Source organism: Neopelma chrysocephalum, unplaced genomic scaffold (genome assembly GCF_003984885.1).
Source record: "Neopelma chrysocephalum unplaced genomic scaffold, ASM398488v2 Primary Assembly neopelma1_98, whole genome shotgun sequence".
In the NCBI taxonomy this organism is placed as follows: domain Eukaryota; kingdom Metazoa; phylum Chordata; class Aves; order Passeriformes; family Pipridae; genus Neopelma; species Neopelma chrysocephalum.
The window spans coordinates 2,554,545-2,574,215 of record NW_020897761.1 but is presented as its reverse complement, the minus strand read 5'-3'; the positions used below and the strand labels follow the sequence as shown (position 1 = coordinate 2,574,215).

General features: G+C 45.8%; 1 protein-coding gene across 2 annotated transcripts; it reads right to left on the bottom strand.

The window, feature by feature from the left end:
• Positions 1–90: 90 nt before the first annotated feature.
• TMCO1 (transmembrane and coiled-coil domains 1) lies at positions 91–18,494 on the bottom strand. Of its 2 annotated transcripts, XM_027694550.1 has the most exons (7): positions 18,332–18,489; positions 16,922–16,999; positions 13,604–13,663; positions 10,368–10,414; positions 9,692–9,759; positions 5,996–6,140; positions 91–426 (listed from the first exon to the last, which is right to left on the bottom strand). In XM_027694550.1, exons 1-7 carry the CDS (start codon positions 18,399–18,401, stop codon positions 328–330), a joined length of 567 nt encoding a protein of 188 aa, XP_027550351.1. In that variant the 5' UTR covers positions 18,402–18,489; the 3' UTR covers positions 91–327. The 2 variants fall into 2 exon arrangements, with proteins under 2 accessions (XP_027550351.1, XP_027550352.1); XM_027694551.1 differs by lacking the exon at positions 5,996–6,140 and having other exon boundaries at positions 18,332–18,494.
• Between the last annotated feature and the right edge of the window lie 1,177 nt (positions 18,495–19,671).

Sequence of the window (19,671 nt, the reverse complement as noted above, 5' to 3'; positions counted from 1 at the left end):
GGTCCCGCCCCATCCAGGGGCGTGCCCGCCGGGATGGAGCCGAACCCGCGGCTCCGGGCGGCGCTCCATCACCCAATTAAGACACATTCATTAATTAACATGCCCATGCCGTTTATTTCTCAGAAACAAAAGGTCGAGTTATCTTCTCAGAGATGTTTCCTGGTTTGATGAGCGATCAACTGCTGGTGGAACACTCCAAATGGATGATGATTTCAATACTGCATAGCCTGGTTTTGTTTGGACAGGTGATGCCTGGTGCAGAATCCCATCTTTTACCTCCCAAAGGCAGTCTAGTGCACTGGCCAGGCCTTCCATGAAGGCTGTGCTTTAGGAGAACTTCCCTGCCTGAGGTGGGGGGCCAAGGAAGCCTCCTGCCTGTTTGGTGGCAGCTCGGGAAGGAGCAAGACCGAGCATCTTCTGGATATTCTGTGGAAACAAGAACAAAGAGCAGGATAGTGTCAGACCATGATGAGGGAGACAAAGAGGAAGAAATCCCAACTCTGCTTACAGAGTCACAGAACTGTTAGTTTGGAAGGGACCTCTGGAGATCATCCAGTCCAACCTCCCCAAGCCAAGGCAGGGTCACCTGGAGCAGGTGACATAGGGATGCATCCAGGTGGGTTTGGAATGTCTCTAGAGAGGGAGACTGGGCAGCCTGCTCCAGTGCTCTGCTGCCCTCAATGTAAAGAAGTTCTTCCTCCACCTGTGGAGGTGAAATTTCTTGTGTTTTAGTTTACATCCACTGCTCCTCATCCTGTCACTGGGCACCAGTGAACCGAGTCTGGCACCATCCTCTTGGCACCCACCTTTGAGATATTTATGTGGGTTAATGAGATCCCCTCTCAGTCTTCTCTTTGCCAGACTAAACAGGCCAACCACACAGTGTCTCTCCTCATCAGAGAGATGCTTCAGACCCCAAATCATCTTTGTGGCCTCTGCTGGACCCTCTCCAGTAGTACAAGTAAAACCTCCAGACTAGTTTCAGCAGATTCAGGTTCTCACGCACACAGCCTTATCCATCTGGCTACTGTATGTTGGACCTCTATCCCTGTATGTTCAACCCAGCTTAGCACAGAGCCAGACAACCATCCCCAACAGCTACATTTAGAGCTGGGCCACTCTTCCCCACCTCAGAAAAAGCCTCTGGTTACCAAATCCACATTTTGGCTGAGGGTTCTTTTCCACCTGCAGTTATACACCCCACAGTCAGCTGGCAGGTGCCTTGTCAGTGTCTTTATGCAGTGTTGGTTTAAAATCAACCTACAATATCTTTGCAATTTAACTGCAGTGCACACTCAGGAGCAGGTTCCCAACAGCTGCTCACGGGCAGCACCACACAGCCCTTGGTCTTCCCAAATTCCAGAAAGCACTGTTGATGGTGGCCCTCAGAGCCAGAGGGTCTGCAAGCTGGCGAGGAAGGCCCTCTCCTAATGCAGCCGGAATTTGGGTCAGCAGCATGGCAACCACAGCGTGTGCCAAGCCCAAGTCAGGAGCTTAGGCACAGAATTAGCATGAATGCTAGTGCTGCAGACAGAACAATGGGGCGGTGGAGACATGCACGATAACAGGACGTATGCGGCAAACCCCAAAACCTGACTATGGAGATGACCTCATCTGCATCCGAGCAGGGTGTTTCAGTGGAAAACAACAAACAGGGAAAGAATTAATTAGCAGAGCCAGGCATAAGCTTTAAAAAAAAAATCACAGCAGAATATTTAAATTTTATGTTTTTCCTGATTTTTGAGAAATTTCTTTTAAATTTCACAACAGTGTGACTACAAAGAGCCACCAGTTCTTTGGGTTTCATGCTTCACTGTAAGGAACTCCAGCTCAAGATGCTGCTCCTGCAGTGCTGGCACAACAGGGACATCTTATGCAAGGGAAAGAAGAAAACAACTGTGTCTTCCTCATGTCACCAGCTGAGTCCTGGCTATTGAGACAACAAAAGGAGGAAGGAGGATTCTCTTCAAACCTGAGTGTCCTCTGCAAAATAACTGTCAGGATATGTCAGACAGGAAGGAGAATAAACAAAAAAAAAAAGAAAATAAAAGGCAGATAGTTTTCTAATTCCACAGTAGCTACATTAAAATAAAACAATCAGGAATCATTCCAGGTGGAGACTATGAAAAGGAAGGTTTCAGCCCACACAGAAGCATGACAGTAAAGGAGGGGAACACTTGAAGAGGAATTACATGAGGTCCAAAAGTCCATAACCCAGCCACTGGCTGATGTTCAGCAACTGAATATATACGAGAGCATTTAACTCCTTTGCAGGTTGCTCCCCTCGGCACTTCCTTAGTCAAGCAATGGACAAAAAGGAGGAAACGGGAGCAGCCGAGGGACAGATCCAGTAACACCAGAGGGTGCTGTAGAGCCAGCAGCAGGCAGGACCAGTATCGTGGGATCTTCCTACCGGCTCATCCGCGGAGAAGAGATCCTAGCAGAGCATCCATGGAACCGAAGTGTGCACTGCCTCCAACCTGTTCCTTTCAGCATAGAGGGAGAGGAGAACTGTGGTGCTAAAGTTTACTCCAACTGCTTGAACAGTTCTAAGAGGAAGGGAGATGACAGTCTGTATGTGAATTCCAGACCACAGTCAGTCTCCAGCATTATCCTTCCATGTAGTCCCCTCCACGCTGTGGAAGGCAGATAGCATCATGCACTAGCTCCAAAGCAAGTTTTTCTGGGCAGCAATCCTGAAGTCTACACAGCTGGAAACACCAGGGATGGGGCAAGGTTCAGCAGAAACCTTGTCCTGTCTGCTGTGGGACACCTTACACAAGGAAGTCTGCAGAGTCTACTTCCAACACAAACACAACCATTACCTTCAGAAGCAGGGAGGGAAGACCAAAAATCCAAATTCCCCATCTGAGCTCTTCTGATCTTCCCTCAAATGATTGCAGGAAGGACAGGATCTGCTCCTGCTTTTGTCTTCAAACCCAGAAGGGGCCTCAAGGCAGCAAGTGGCTCCCTGCCCTAAAGACTAGGCTCTGTGGGAAAGTGCACTCCTGGCAGTAGGGATAATTGCTGGCTCCCCTTCCCACTGGGAACACATTTCAGTGAGAAGCAGCCTAATCTACAGTTCAGATGCGTGTGAAAAGGAAGTGAAGACCAGCAAACGCCCGAGGAACAGCAGCATATCCCTCTTCCCAAACAGCACAGGTGAAGGCTGGGAGCTCAGAACCAGGAGCGGAGACAGAGGATGTAACCCTGACATTACACCTCCCACCCAGCCCAGCAGACTTTCCCAGCTGAAACCCAACAGCTCAAGGACCCTTGGAAGGCCTCTCCCAGCAACCCTCCTCTCTCCAAACAGGAAGGCAGGAGGAACTAGGAGACAGGATTTACGTGCCAGGGAGAGCTGGGAACAGCGCAAAGGAAGTTACTCACTGTGAGGTGACTATTTTGGGAGATGCTGGCCAGGTCACAGGCAGCAAGCTTCCCAGTCAGTGTTTGAAGAGTTTATCACCCCCACATGCCTGAGGGCCCCATGAAGAGAGTGCCTGATGCTGCTCCTGCCTGTCCCACTAATGTCAGTTTAACCACCTCACGTACTCCCCTGCATTTCCCATCAGGTCACTGCTTTTTCACACACACACGAGTTCCTCCACCTCTGAGCTCCACAGGAACATCTCTCTTCCCTGCCATTGATCCCTTCACAGGCAGCTCCAGGGAAGGCTGAAGGATGTATGATCTTCTTAGTTTGTTTGTAACCTGTTCCCTGACTTTTTGGTACATCTCCACTCCTCCTCTTGTGTGAGCAGCATCAAGCCAGACACAACTCCCACACTAGTTCTCCTCCCTTGGGCTACCAGCTGTTTTGAAGCCAACACGGCAAGATTTGCCCTTCTGAACACAGTGAAATACAAAGGATCACAAAACTTTCACCCCCAAGGTCATTGAAAAGCACTAAGTGCAAGTCTTTGGCACCATTTTAAGCCCTTAATTACTTTCATGCCCTCTCCCCTGGCCTCTCACAGCACTTCAAAGTCCTCTTCCCAATGCTGTTATCACCTAGGTTCTTTCAAATAGCAATAAAGCCAGGAGCAGGATGCCAGCAGCAATCACTGCTTTGGTTCCTACTTTTTGAGCAAACTAGAGTGCCCCTGCCCTTCCCTCCAGGTGCCAAGGAGGAAGAAACTGCCTGACAGCTGGAGAACTGCAGGAATCCATGTTAATCCATGCTAACCATGATCACGTAGATAAGGCAGCACTATGCAGACTGCAGTCTAACACTTTGGAGCACAAACACCCTTCTCCAAAGCAATAAACTAACTTCCCTCCTCCACAGCTCCTCCAGCATGACCTCTCAAGCACAGGGGCAATTTTTTTCCCAGAACTTCTCTTGAAAGGCCAAACCACTGCAAAGAGCTCGGCATTTCTGAGTTCATGCCATCCACCAATTTCACCATATGAAACAGCAGGAAATTCCCAGGACTAGAACTAACCACAGGAATTATATTTCTGGACAAAAATGGGGGATTTTTCAGCAAAGGAGTTCCCCAATCAACCAGATGGGTGCAGAAAAATCTTGCTGGCAGTGCTATTTAGTTTCATGTAACTTGCAACATTGCAAAGAGACGACTTCCCATGTAACAGGTGAGTAGCACAGAGCAGCACCAGACAAGATTGCTTGAAGGAACAGCATCAGACCACAGCATACCAGGAATTCTGCAAGGTGATCTTAAGAGCTCAAAATGTCTCATTTCTTTCAAAGCAGCAAACACTGCTCCAGTTCACAAATGACTGGGAAGTGAAAGTTTGTCTTGCAGCAAACAGTCAGGAATCCCCTGGCCTTTGGTACTCTGAAGCTGCGCCTGCCTGGAGTGAGGGGTGGGCCAGATGAACTCCAAGTGATCATTTCAACAGAAGTTATTCTACAGTTATGTAGAATTTTGCACAGGACCAGACACAGATCCATTTCAACACAAGCACCCAATACAAAAAGCTATGGAGAATTCCATTTACTAGCATGTGCTTTGTGACTAAAGAAGTCTCTATTATGGAGCTGCTCCACGAAGCTCATCCCAACTTCTGACAGCATCTGGCATAACACATCACTTCCCTTTGCTGATCTGCTGTAAGTCTTTTTAAGTCGCCTGCCACCCCCCAAGTGAAAGCAGCAAGAATTCAGGAAGAAAATCGAAGAAAAGGGAAACAAAATACAGAAGAGCAGGTAATTTGCAGCTAGTTGCACCAGCATTCATCCAGCCCCTAGAGTCTATTAATCTGGGAAAATCTGGAAAACAAAGTAAACTTCTGGCTGCACTGAGAAGGCCCTCTTATCCTCATTGGCCATTCTGCCACTTAAGCTGCCAGTGAACCTTCCTGAACAGGCACTTCTCTTATCCTCACTGATATCCTCACCCTCTTCCAAAAGATGGGACTACTGAGCTAATCTGGAGAGCTGTGTGGATCCTACTCTTGGCTTATCATACCAGACCCTCTCTGTCTCTGTCAAGTCCCTGACACTGGGAGAGACTTGACATCCAAGGTAAAGTTCTTAAGACTCTGAAAAAAATCAGGCAGCCAGCAAAAACAGGAAGGACAAACCCAAAAGAGCAGGTTTAACTTTTTCCTCACTTTTATAGAACTACTAGTCACCAAGGAAATTTCCCCTAAAGTTGCTACTGTTTGTAAAGATGTACACATTACTGTAAAAGTCATAATTACTAAAAAGTAGGATTCAGACTGGCTTCTGATGGAGACAATCTCTTGGTATGGCAATCCACAAAGTTATCATACAAATCAGGAATCCATTTCTGCCAACTCTGTCCTAGAGTCCTGGTGCAAGTCTCCAGTCAAGTCCTCCAGGCCAGTCCAGGATATTGACTATCAACCTAGAATTGCTTTGAACATGAGGCCTAGGAATGGAGGCAAACAACAGATCAAAGATCATATGTGCAATACTGGACTGCAGCAGTAGATTCCTCTTCATGGATGGAGATGTGCTTTCCCTGCTCCAGGCACATAGGAGAGACAGCAATGTGCTCACCTGTCTGATTGACATTGTGCAGAGAATGTAGAGGAAGATGAAGGAGCAGTCGGTGTAATCCTCACCCAGCAGGTTGCGGTGGGAGAGACCTTGGATGTACGAGAGGGGGATAAACGGAAGCTTTGCCACCACTCGGCCATCAAATCTGGAAAAGAGAACACTGGATCACAACTGGGGACATAAAAGAGCATTTGGATATGGGAAGAACAAGTGAGCATCTTCAACGGGCCACCAGAGCAGATGAGACCACATGGAAGGCTAAGAAGCCTTGCTGCCCTCCCCAGCCCACCTCTCCATACGCTCCACCAAGGAGACTGAGCACGCCTCTTTCTCCAAGCCCTCCACACCCAACCATCCACAGGGTAAGGAGGCTTCCCTCAATAACAGTTTTGGCACAGTCAAAGTTCACAGTGATTTAAGATGGACTAGACAAGCTGTTGTTTCATAAAATCTTGGTCGGTATTTTGCAGTTTTCTGGTGCATTTTATTGAACAGTCAAATTTAGCAGATCAGTTCCCAGTCAGCACTTCAACAGAAGATGGATGAATGTCACCCTGCTGTATTGCAGTTACTGCAACAAGACAGACTCTTTCTTTAAGCAAAAGAGCATTTTTTAAGCAGAAAATAAACCAAAAGACACCTTTTTCTTTCCTGGAGCAACCACACTCCTCAGCACAAGAGGCCCATCAACATAACACATTTAATACCCACAGTCTTCTCTGCATTAGCTCTGAAGACAGGCAGTGCAGAGGCAGGATGATAGTGCATTTTCCAAGCGGCATGTCCTGCTCCTGGAATTCCTCCAGGTCCACATTCCAGGGCATCAGACAGAGTGTGAATTCTGGCCAGTTTGCAAAGATTTCTCCCAAGCCAGACAGTCAACCCAATCTTTTGAAGTAAGTGTGTATGATGCCTCATCAGCATGTGCATATTTGGATGTTATTTTCTCTGCATGTGCTGATTTTCGAACAGGTGTTTCTTGTTTCAAGAGATCCTAAATGAGCCTTCTTTCCTGTGGAGATGCATTCACACAGCTACAGCTCAAACACACGCCAACTTTGTTTACATCTCACAGGCAGTTTGGCAAAGGAGCTCGGAACGGATGTTTATCTCCCTGTAACATCCCCCAGTGGCTTCAAATTCTACGTTATTCCTGCTGTGAGAATGACAAGTACTTCAGCAGTAGCACCCCGAGGTACCTGCTTTTAATTCCAGCAGGTTTTCACAGTTATGAAGAGGTACTGAAACACACAACTCCTAGAGTAAGGCAGAGAATTGATTGCATTAAAAAGTTTCTGGCAAGAGAGAACTGAGACACACGGAAGCTAATTTCTCTCCCAGGAAAAATCCCTGGTGGCTTAGAGGCCACCACTGCTACACATCTCGCTGCCTTTTAAGCCACAACAGTCATTCAGCTGCTTGTCTTGAGCACAGCATTCTGCTCCTTGGGTTTAAATCAGCCTTCTTGACGCTTCCTTCCAGCATGGTCCAACCTGCTGCCCCATTACTACTGACATGCTAAGAGAGAACAGCTCATCCCAGTAATTTCCATTTTGGCTGAGCTGGCACTTGGCAAATGTGAGGTGCTCAGCCAGAGTAGCAGCATTTGCATAGTACTTGTCCAAAGGGTGGCACAACATACTGCTTCCACACAATTCCTTGCTCCTTTTGTCCCCTGGAGCAATGACCTCATTCAAGACCAGGAAAAGCAGTAAATGTGGCTGCAGCCATTGCAAGTCTCAGCCACCCTTTTTTCTCCTTTTCGTACCACACCCACAGTGCCTCCATGGATGAACCAGCAGTAGAGAGAAGAGGAAGTCTAGGAGCCTCCTAAATCCATAACTGAGCTGCTCTTCCTGCAACAAGCAGCTGCTCTTTATACTATGTCAAGAGACTGGCAGTACATGAGAACCAGCTCTACCAAACCACTGTCAGCTTCAGACAGTGCAGGTACCACCCACCAAAGCTGCCATTTGATTCAGGTCCACTGGCTACTTTGTACTGAGACCAGCAGCAAGGATTTAATTATGTAGCCCCAAAGGGCAGGCAGTCAAATCTTTAGATTTTAATTCAACAGCCTCAGCTATTAGCAAGAAAGTTATTCTAGCTCTAACAATCAGTGAGGTCTCTGGATACTCCTGCTGTTCATGCTCCCTCTACAGAAAGAGGCAGTTAAATGAAAGATATGCCCAAAGGTTCACATAAAGCCTCTGTCTAGTAACATCATCTCTGTGGGCAGGAATCCTCAAAAGAGGAACAAGACAAATAAACTTGGTGGGTTTTAAGTTTGCTGATTTCTTGTTTTCTTTTTTTTTTTTTAAGGTTAATATCTATGGAAGGAGGAGACACAAAGGATTTAACCCAAATCAGTTCCTCCCTAAAGCTCTTAATAAATTTACAGTTCTGTAATACTAGTTGGGCACAGCATACTCAGAACAACTGCCTCTTCCCCTTATAGGAAAGTGGGGTAAAGCCTTTTAATTTTGTTTTTCCATTTGTTTCAGTGCAGGGGTGGTCTTGATGTTTGTATTGCACCCAAATAGCACAGCAAGCACTTGAAGGCCTCGAGTGCAGCACTATAAATCCCCCCTCAGACACCTTGTTGCTGGGGATATGACTCACGATGCACCTCCAGCCCTGCTCAGGGCTGCAGTGAAATGAGACATCAGTGACTCAAGACTGTACCCAAATTTTAGAGTCCTTTAGTGCCGTGTTGCTCTGCTCAGCTTCCCAGTACCCAGAGAACGCTAGATGATGAAGTCTGACTAAGCTGAATAAAGAATCCACACAGTGGCACTTCTGTTATTATGTTACCCCAAGTTTGCAATTTATCCACCCACAGATCTCCAGTAAAATAACAATTGACTGTATCCTAGGGACTGCCAGCACAGAGGCCAAAGACCCTGGTGCCCAACGATGTAAATTCCTATTTGGAGGACAAGCATATTGCCCAGATATCAAGCAACCAAAGGTTATCAATCAATCAAAGGTTATCCTAATCATATTCATGTCATCTTCAGATTTAACAGCCAACAGTTCACATTTTAAGTGAAGCAAGTTTTAAAAGTCGAGCACAAGTCTTTCAGATTTGCATATCTGAAACAAAGCTTTCTATAACCGTGTAAACCAGTTTGGGGGGTTTTATCTTTGGTTGGTTTTTCTTTTTAACTGGACCTATCCCAGGTCACTTTTAAAGCAAAGGGAGATTGAAGCCCATGCCTGGACCTCCCAATATCTGGACTCTGATCACCTTAAGTAGGGCAACAACAAACTCTGCAATTACAGCTCATTTCTAAGGACAAGGGAGCTGACCCAGTTTTGCTTGCAAGAGAATTCTGTGGTCACACTATTATAGTCAAGCCAAAGTAGCTGAAGACTGAAGCTGCTTGCCTGACATCTCCCAAACTTGCCCTCATCAGGATGTTCCCACACAGAAAGGGTATTAGAGCTGTGTCTAGACTGAATGCAATTTATTCAGCTTGATTGTCTTCAGTATTCAATGTTCCCTCTTGAGCAGAACGTGCATGTGGTGACTAAACCACCCCATCTTCATATGAAATATTGATCCATTTTATACAGATTAGTTATGGTTCTTGGGTGGATTCTGTCACTGCAACACTCGAGGTGATAAAGGGAAGGTGGAGAATATATTCACCATAAAAATTCAAGAAAAAAATCCAGGAAGTTGATACTTACATGGAGTTGAACATTCCCATCAAGGCAGTAAAGCAGAAGCCAATGGCAAACATGGATTTCATTCGAACCTGCAAGCAGAAAGGTCAGAGATAATCAAAACAACAGGCCTACACTGAAGAATTATGAGCTCACACCCTCATGAACAGGCTTTGTACAGATCACCGAAATCTACAGGGTAAAATGATGACCCAGAAGGCAGAGGGATTATAAAAGTGACTGAAGAACTCCCAAAGATAAGTCTGGTCAACAGCTGGGTACAAAGGCAGGCACAGCATAGGCCACTGATGTGAGGAATTGCATCAGGGAGACAAAACCAAAAAGTGCTCTAGAATTTTCCTGTTACCTTCTACAGGCTCTTTTTTTCCTTAAGCCTACACAACCAGTCAGCAGGGGATCATTACAATGACTGAAGTTACAAGAAGTCAGACAAATTCTACTTTGAAAACATCATGGAGACTTATAAAGCTGAAAATGGCTAAGGTTTGGCATGAGAGATGAGGCAGGAACTGCTGGAGAACTCTGTGGCTCACAATAAAATCTGTAGAGAATTATTAGAGAAAACCCAGAAGGACCTTTCAGGAAGAAAAGCAGCTATGTCTGCCAATTGAACAAAGTCTTTCTGCTGGAAAACTGACTGAAATCCCCAGCAGTTGGGAACTGGGTTTAATTTTCATACCATTGACAAGTCCCTGTTGTTATTCTTCAGCTTCTCTTCTTGTCTCTCTGCAAAGACAAAACCAACAGTTATAATCAGTTCTGTCAACCTAGAAACCAGAGTGTTTTCATTTCCAGGAAGACTTAACCTTTTTGGCTGTGCAAACAAATAACACTTCCAAAATCAACCCCAGCTCTCTCTGCCAGACAGTAGAAAGTGAAAAACTGTACATAGCCAACCATTTCTCCACCACAGCAACATGCAGCAAGGCTGGCACAAAGAGAGGAGGTGGCTGGAATCACACATTCAGCACTTCTGAAAGAAATGCACCCAATGTCAGATTTGCTAACTCAACCAACCGACACAGTAGCATGAACACATTGCCAGAGAACAGAGACAGTGCCCTCATATCACAGTTCCCAAAGAAAGTGGTCTCAATTTGCCATACACCACTGTAAATATGTTGTGTAAGGATTTCATTTTGGAGGTGTCAGAAGGGGCTTTGAAACAATACAAAGAGCTGAGAGCTGCACCTCAGCAATGCCAACATCCTGCTTGTCTCAGTAATGAATTTTGGACTCTTGTCACACCTAGGAGGTTCTCCAAAGATAGAAGAGATTTCCTACATGAAATTCAGTAATGTGTGTATTACTGTGCTTTGCAGAAAATACTTTAAAATACTGCTTTGGAAATTTAGTCTGTCCTTAAGTCACCACAAACTTCAAAGATACTCAGAGATCAGAGAGGACATTTTCCATGCCCCTCATTGGAGGACTGCTCTGGCCTCGAGCATTATCCACTACCTGTCACCTTTCTTGTCCCATGTCCCCATCATCCCTTGTGCTCCTCTCAGACTGAGGATCTAGAGGGGCAGCCAGGGCTTGGAAGCAACACCCAGCTGAAGTAAGGATGTGGATGATGAAGAAATATCAAAAGAACAGCATGAATGAAGAGGGAGTGATGCAGAAGGACTGTCAAGTGTGATTTTCCAGGGATCCCACTGAAGTTTCAGTACAAGAGGCCCATGAAACAGAAGCTCCACAATTCTCTCTCTAAGCACAGAGACTCACAGTAAGTGTTATGAAAAGCAACAGCAACACCTCTACCCAATTTCTTAGAATTTTCTTGGCTATTTTCAGTCACTCCTAACTACAAACCATCCACTCTGGCAGGAACTTTCCAGACACCTGCTTCCTGACCCAGGTGGAGAATTTTGTTCTGGGACATTTCAGCAACCTCAAGCCAGTTCTTCAGGAATCACGTTTGGCACAAATACTTGTTTTTTCCTGCATAACTAGCCATCTTTTTAGGTGGGCTAAAGGTTACACAGGGAAAAGAACACAGCCGTGATCCCCCAATATACCTGAACTGTCTGTCACCTATTTCTACAAATTCCAAACAAACAGGCTCTGGGTGTTACTGTTCATCCAGCACTCACGTGGATTCCTGATAATGTCACTGTCTTTCCTTCCAGGGGCACATGGAAACAGAAAGCAGTAGCAAAGTTTAAGCTAAAAAATTAATTTCTTAAGATGAAATGACAAAAAGCCACACCACGATGTTAAAGGTGTCCTGTTCCAGCAGCATCAAAAGGTGATTTAGACACAATGTGACTGAAATTTTTAAGTGTAAAGTGAACTGAAGTTTCATAAGTAGGAAGCAGCAAATTAAGCCTTCTCCTGCAACTTTCACCCTACCTCCCTGTGCACATGCATGATTCACCCCTTATGAAACCAAGAAATATCATCCACACACCTCCTGTCTTATTCTGTGCACAGAACAGATGGCAACTGAGGCAGGTCTGTACCACAGCTGCTACTTATCCATAAAGCCTCAGTCAATATTTATTTTTCGTTAACTAAAATGGTAGAATTCAGAGGCACTCCAGCACAAGTAAATTCGCTGTTACAACAATGCCACATCTTGCAGAGTGATTTGACATCCAGTAGTTACTGAAATCAGAGATTTCAAAAGCAGTTAACAGCTGTGAGTCATTTTCTGGAAGTCCAGCTTGACATTTAGGGCTTAATTTTTCAGAAACATCAAGAATTCAGCTTTGCCTGAAAACAAATGAGACACTGAAGTTATGCAGCACTTGGAAAAATAAAAAAAACAGTCTCAGTATCTTAGGTCTGGCCAGCAAGCATCACAGCAAACAAAATCAGTGGTCACTTCCTAAGTTCTGATCTTAGTCCCTTTGTGCTTTGTTTTTCATCAGCAAAACAAGATTATTTCAGTGTATAAAAAAATTGGTGGAGCATCTGAATTCCTCAGATTCTACTGTTTATTAGTTTAGTCCAAGCACAAGTACAATATTGTCTGCTAGGAACATAGCTTGGATGGTGCCCTGCAAAAAAAAGCCACTGTCACACTTTTTAATGTTATGTGTAGCTGTTACATAGGGTCACTTTCAAAGTTGCCTTATCCACCAGGCAGTGCTCATCCCACACAGGGATTATTCAAGATGAAGAACTGAAAACGCACGAGAGGAAGCGTTTGGCTCCTGTCCCTTCAGGAATCTAATGACAACAGGTTTTCTACCTAGGAAGAACTGTTTGAAGATGTGTTTATAATTCTCAAGCTTTGTACAGATCAAATGACTAATCCAGCTACCTGGAGTTACAGAGGAATGAGGAAACCAACTCCCAGGAGCTCTCAGAAGTGTTCCTGCCGCAATTTCTGTAATAACTTAACTGAGCTTTGCTGCACGTTGCAAGTCCTGCAGATAACAGAACTTCCTAAAGCTCACATCCCTTTAACATCTATTCACCTTGTTCTTGCTTAGTTCAGTACTTAAAGAGTTACCTTCACCCAGGAAGACTTCAGCTTATTGACAATGAAAAAGAATGGAAAAATAAATCACTGCCTAAAATTGAGCAAAACTAGTTTATCAAATTTGAAATAAATCTAAGGACAGTTACAGTCAACATAAACGCCTTCAGCTCTGAAGTGTTCAAATGAGGAAAAAAAGATCCAAAAATTACAATCATAGAGTCCTACAGCTATTGCAAGTTGCCAGTGCATTGCAAAGAGCTTTGACAAGAGAAATTAATAACAATCATGGCTAAAATGGGAGAGAAAGTCAATGAGTTCAGCAAGTGGTGCTGCTCCTCTCAGTGATCTGCCCATGTGACCAAAGCCATCAGAAGGCTGGATGTCTCCTGCCTTGGAAGAGCAAGGCAAATAAGTAAATATTTTTGAAAGGATCATGACATAAGTTTCTCAGCTTTCCCCCATTTCTGAGGCACCAGTCTTACCTATCTTCTTTTTCTGCTGTCGTCCTGCTGATTCAGTTATCGTTTCCTTCTTCTTTTCCACTGCCAAATGAAAAGATATTCCATCATTTCTACACAGGGATACCACCACTCCTTTTCCACACACCAAACAAAATGTTTTATTCCTATAGAGAAGTGGGGCACAAAGCAACTAGGTATGACTAAGAACATACTCAGAATCAGTAAGTTATCAACTATCAGGGATGATTACACCAATCAATTAAAAACAATAATTAATAAATTCAAAACCCTGGATAAGATATCAACATATTTAAAGGGTTAATTTAGAACCCTGTCAAGAGCCCATTACATTGTAGACTGAGCAGTCTGGGGACAATTTTGGCTCAAGTGACCCTTGCTGATTTGTCATTAGTACTAGACAGTACTTTTGATTCAGCAAGTGCAATGAAAAGAGCTTTGTGGCCAGCTCTGCTCACAATTATCTGCAGTGGGAAGCAGAATACAGGACAGCCTGTGTTCTCGCACATCCCTTCTCCACAGGCCGGCATTCTCAGGGGAAACGCTGCCCAAGCAGTCAGCCACAGCCTCTCCATTCTTCAATTAATTAGTACTGAAGTATTTGCAATATTTTAAAGTAGGAGCCTAAGCTCAAAGGTATAAAACCCCAAATCAGACGCTCACCAGGCATCTGCAACCCACTACCAACCACTGCAGCAAGCAAGGCTCACACAGAGTCAGCACAGTGCACTTGTAACATGGTAAATGTGCTGCTCATCTGCAAATGTTCTGCTGACAGCAAGAAGGTTTCTCCAGGAAGTAAGAGACATTTTAATTCAAGAACTATAACAAAAGTACTACAAGAAGTGAGGATGATAAAGCATGACCATGATCTAGCAACAGATAGCAGCCCTTTTTTTACTCTATCTATGTAAACTGCATCTACCACATCTACCTTACCAACAGAGATTTGGATCATTGTTAGCTCACAGATATCTGAGCACTAGGACTGTCCTCCCATATGAAGGACCAGCACAGACCTTCTAGCCCTGATTTCAAAGCACAAAGGAAATAAAGACCAACCAGACTTCCAAACCACACAAGGATTTGCAGAGCTGCCCTACTCAATGCCTGTGAGTCAGTCACAACTGCTCAGAAAACCACTCTGGCCCAGACAAGTTACCTGAACATCATCTCTTCCACGGCAATGTATTGAGACAACTGCTTTTTCCTAAGAAAAAGTGTATCTCTGAAAGGCAGGCTGAAACAAGGGGAAAAACAGGGAGCTTGAGCTCTAGGGAATACTGGAGAGAGGTGCCAGATGACTCAACACACCCAGCAGTCACAGAAAGCTCTCTCCATAACTTTCCTTTTGCCAGCTGGGGAAACCTGATCAGTCCACCCCTACCCTGGTCCACATAACCCCACGGCCCCCGACTCTAAACTCGAGACACCTTATGCCAACCCAAAGGAACAGCCCCAATTCCCCTATGGTTCCAGCAGAACAAAGAGTGTCAAGCAGTCTCTAAAGACATGGGAACATACATGACAACACAGCAGAAATTCCAGGGATGGCCTCCAGCCTTGTAAATTTACCCCCAGAACACTGACTACAACCTCTGCAGCAGCCTCAGACAACTGTGCCTCCTCCCTAGGAGGACAGGAAGAGATGAAACTAAGGAGTAACAATGTCTCCTTAAGCACATTACTCGGGCCCCTTTGTTTTTGCAAATGCTAAGGATCACTAGGACTCTCATGGGAGAGCTTAAAGATCTCAAATGTGTTTTTTCCTGTTTCAGATGTGTTAGATAACAGCTGAAAGGTGTGGCTCAAGTGGTCCACTTAGCAAGTTGTAAGCCACCAGGTCAGCCAGCTGTCCTCAGAACAGGAGGGGAAGGAAAAAGAAAAGCAAAGCTGAATTTTTAGTGACTCCTTATTTAGCTTTACCTTTTTTTTTTGTTGGGGGTGGGGAAACGAACAAGGAGATCAGAAACTAATTGAGATGCATGAACCTCACGTCTTTCCCTTCACAGATGATAGCCTAGATACCAGGAGAGCTATAAAAACAAACAGCATTAAACTCTTACAGCAGTCATTAAGGCCCAGAGATTAAGCCCTGCTAACTGCCCTCGGAATTGAACAGCACAAACACACAAGGACAAGTTTTCAGCTGGGTTTCAGCTAGTTCTCTAACTCGCTCTTTTGGGGCTAATTCCATCGTACACATAGGACAAGTGGGATTAAAGTGAGGCAGGCAGAGGTGCAATCCTTGTCTGCTGCTGCCGTGGTGACAAAAGCCCCTAATGCAGGAGCTGTGATACAAGCCTGACTACACTTGAACTCCTCAGTTTATTTTGCCCCGGGAAAGGCTGGAATGAGCTGGACTGGCAAGAGCAATAAGTGATAATATTGTTCTCTCGTGCATTAGGAGCACTCACACCCCAGTGAAATATTTTTAAGGTAAAACCAGCTCTATTTTGGCTCCAGTTGTTGTGTGGTGTCTCCTACTGCTCTAACCTGTGTAGGGTTCACATAGTTGAGTTTGAAAGGTCAGATGAATTTCTCCTCTGCTCCTTGGTTCCAATACAGACAGGTCCATTGAAACACTCCACGATCAGCCCCTCTCCTTTACCATTCCTCTTAATATCCAAAGCACATCTTCTGACTGCTCACCCTCAGCTCCTTTTTCCCTTTCCTCCCTTGTCCTTTGCTCAACTGCTCCCAGGTCTCTCTGATGTCCTCCCTATGGAATGAAAATGGAGCTTATTTCCTTAATTAATTCTGTTAGTTTTCAGTTTACATTAGTATAACTTATTTTTACATCAGCTGACAGCTCAGACCTTCTATGATGACTTGGCCTTTACTCATCCCCCATCATTAATTATGACTCCTAATCTTCACACATAATGCTTTCCTCTCTTGTTATTCATTACTCAACCCCAGAACTTTCTCACAACAGACCTCAAATTCACCTTTTCACCCCTGAAAGGCAGAAATTGCATCTTTGAACACACTTCAGGCATTTATTTCAGACATTAGCCACTCCTGTTCAGAAAAAGATGCCAGTACCAATCTCTTACTCCGTTAACAGGAAGGGCAATTCAGACAAGGCAACAGGTCTTTGTGCTGAGCTTCCTCCAGCAAAAGACAAGAATTAAGGACAGAAACAAGTCCCTTCACTATAGATTTATGTAACTTGTAGAATTTGGCTCCTATGAAATCCAAGCTGCAGAAAGTTCTCACCTCCTGCAGAAATTTCTCAGAGCACAGCCATTACTCAGTCTGACACCTGCTAAAGCAGGAGCAGCAGGACACGTTCTCTGATGTCTGAAGGGTACTTACATTTCTTGCTCTGCTTTTCCACTTCAGCCTTTAATCTCTTGTATTTGTCTGTCCGGTAAACCAGCACCCAAGTGATACCTGAAACAAACACTCAGCAAGTAACCAGGTAAGCAAAGGCCTCCTGCAATAACAGTGACACAAGTGAGCAAATGCACGTGCAAAAATTAAACACTATGTCTACAAAACCACGTCACAGCATAGCCAAGGCAGCACAAAGCACCAGCAAGAGGTATCATCCCTTTCCTTCATATCCCCTTCTCATGTTTCACGTAAAATAGAACTGTAAAATAAACTATGAAATAAGCTATATATAAAACTAAAAAAAACTTGTTTAGTTCTTAATTTTATATGTGAACTACATATAAATGTCTTCAGAAATTGACCAGCTTCAGTTCCCTAATGCTCATATTTACCAGCTGTTGCTCACCTTAAAAATCAAAGGCAATTGATTAAGGAAATAAACATGTTTGTGTTCTGCTTTTTCACACCACCTAATTAAGGCCTGAGGAATAATTCCTGCTCCTACCAGCATCTGTCCATTAGCATCATCACATTTTGAAAAGGCAAATTAAGATATTAGACTAGACTAGAAGAGACCTCAAAAGTTTCTCCAGTCTAAATTTCTTGCACTTAAACATGATAAAAAGAAGTTGAGGCCACAAGTGGTTTGTGAGCAGCTCAATATCAGCCCCTACATAAAACTCTTGGCCCCTTTTTTTTCTGGCTTTGTCTTGGCAGCAGGGCTGTGCTGCTGAGTCCCTGGAATCACGAGCTGCAGGGAAGGGAACCCTGTAAACACTTCCCAGGTCAACACAGCTCCGTGCTGTGAAAGGCAGAGGACGTGTACACAATGCAACCCCTAGTGCCAGGAGGGCTCCCAGAGGGCCAGTGCCATATTCCTCTGGGGACTCTCCCTTGGGATGCACAAAGGTGGTGTCTTGCAGCTCTGGGATGAAGGTTTGGGGGTAGAGGGGATAAAGGGGATTTAGGGATACAGCTCAGCATCAGGAAAGGGGCCTCTGGCTTGTGACTACCCCAAACAGGCACCTATCCGACTCATCCTTAAAAAGCTGCACCTATTTCAACCATTTAAAGACAAAAAGTCCTTTCAAGCAGCCTAAGCCACCACCGTCGCACGCTCAGGTGGTTTCTTCACATCCTTCCCACAAGAGCTACGGTGGAAAACCACCGTGTCCTCCTTCATCCTTCCCGCCTCCTGCGAGAGGGAAAAAACCCAACTCCTCTGCACCACAACCCAGCGCTGTTCGGGGTTCATTCACCGCTGTCCTCCAGGGTGCCCGTGAGGTTCAGGTGGCCCCGAGTCCCTGAGCCCCGGCGCCCCCAACCGCCCCCCTCCAGCCGCTCCCTCCCGGCGCTCGGGAAGCCGCTCCCGCGGGCTCCGCGGCTCACCCTCGGCCAGCAGCGCGGTGCACACGGAGATGAAGACGATGAGAAGGGTGTCAGCGAACATGGTGCTCATGGTGATGCCCCCGCCCCGGCAGCGCCGCCGCGCACCCGGAAGTGCACCCGACACCCGGAAGCTGCCCCTCCGCGTTGCCTAGCAACCACCGGAAATGTCCATCCGCTTTTCCGGGTAGGGTGAGGGGCGGGGGAAGCTCGGGATGGCGCTGCCCGATTGGCTGAGGCTGCTGTCAATCACATCGCGGGCCCCGCCCCCGGTGGGTGAGGGAGCTCCTCTGTGATGGCGGCGGGGGCGGTGTGGGTGTGATTCTGCCCCAGCGCTCCCCGAGTCCCGCTCACCGGGGCGTGGTGGTGCCCGCGGTGGGGTGGGGGTCATAGAAACACAGAATCAGTTTGGTTGGAATAGACCTCCGAGATCATCGAGCCGAGCCTGTCACCACCCAACACCACCTTGTCAACTAGACCCGCGTCCAGTCTTTCCTTAAGCGCCTTCGGGACGGTGATTCCGCCGCCTCCCTGGGCAGCCCGTCCCAACGTCTTATCGCCCTTTCTGTGAAGAAATCCCTCCTAATGTCCAACCTGAACCTCCCCTGGTGCAGTTTGAGACTATAAAGTCCGGGTTTGTGCAGCCAGCGCCGCCCTCCCTGCGCCTTGGTGGGATGTGGTGCCTCGGAGGGGAAGGTGCACAAGGCGTTTGCTTTTGTTCAGCGTACCCCTCGCAAAGAGTTTGGCTTGGAACAGCCTTCCTGGTTTCTAAAACTCTGCCCTGGGTGAATTTGCCAGTGGCATGAATGGAAGTGTTCATCACCAGGTTGGATGGGGCTTGGAGCAACCTGGTCTAGTGGAATGTGGCCCTGCCCATGGAACAAGATGATGTTTAATGACTCTTCCAACCCAAACCATTCTATGATTCTATGAATATCCTGTTAAGGCAGCCCACCAGGAGGCATTTTTTGTGATCAAATATTTAGGAATATTCTAATCTGCCCTATACCAGGGGCTGTTGCTGTCCCCTGTACAGCCAGCAGTGCAGTACAGCATTTCCTGATTCACAGGGCTGGAAGCAGGGAATTAAATCTCCCATTGCTCTGTGTGTGTAAAATATTCATGGATGGCATGAGACTAAGAAGAACGTTAACAAGGACAGTGCAGTAATGGCAAGGATTTGGCAGAGAGACTTAATTGACTTTTATTGAGGCTCCAGCGGTTACACCTGGAGCAGCAGAACTAGACCAAATCCACGGGTTCTAATGGGGTGAGGAGACCTAGAAAGCAGAAATACAGAAAAGGAAACAGGGCAGGCAGGGAAGGGCAGGTTTGTGCCTGTC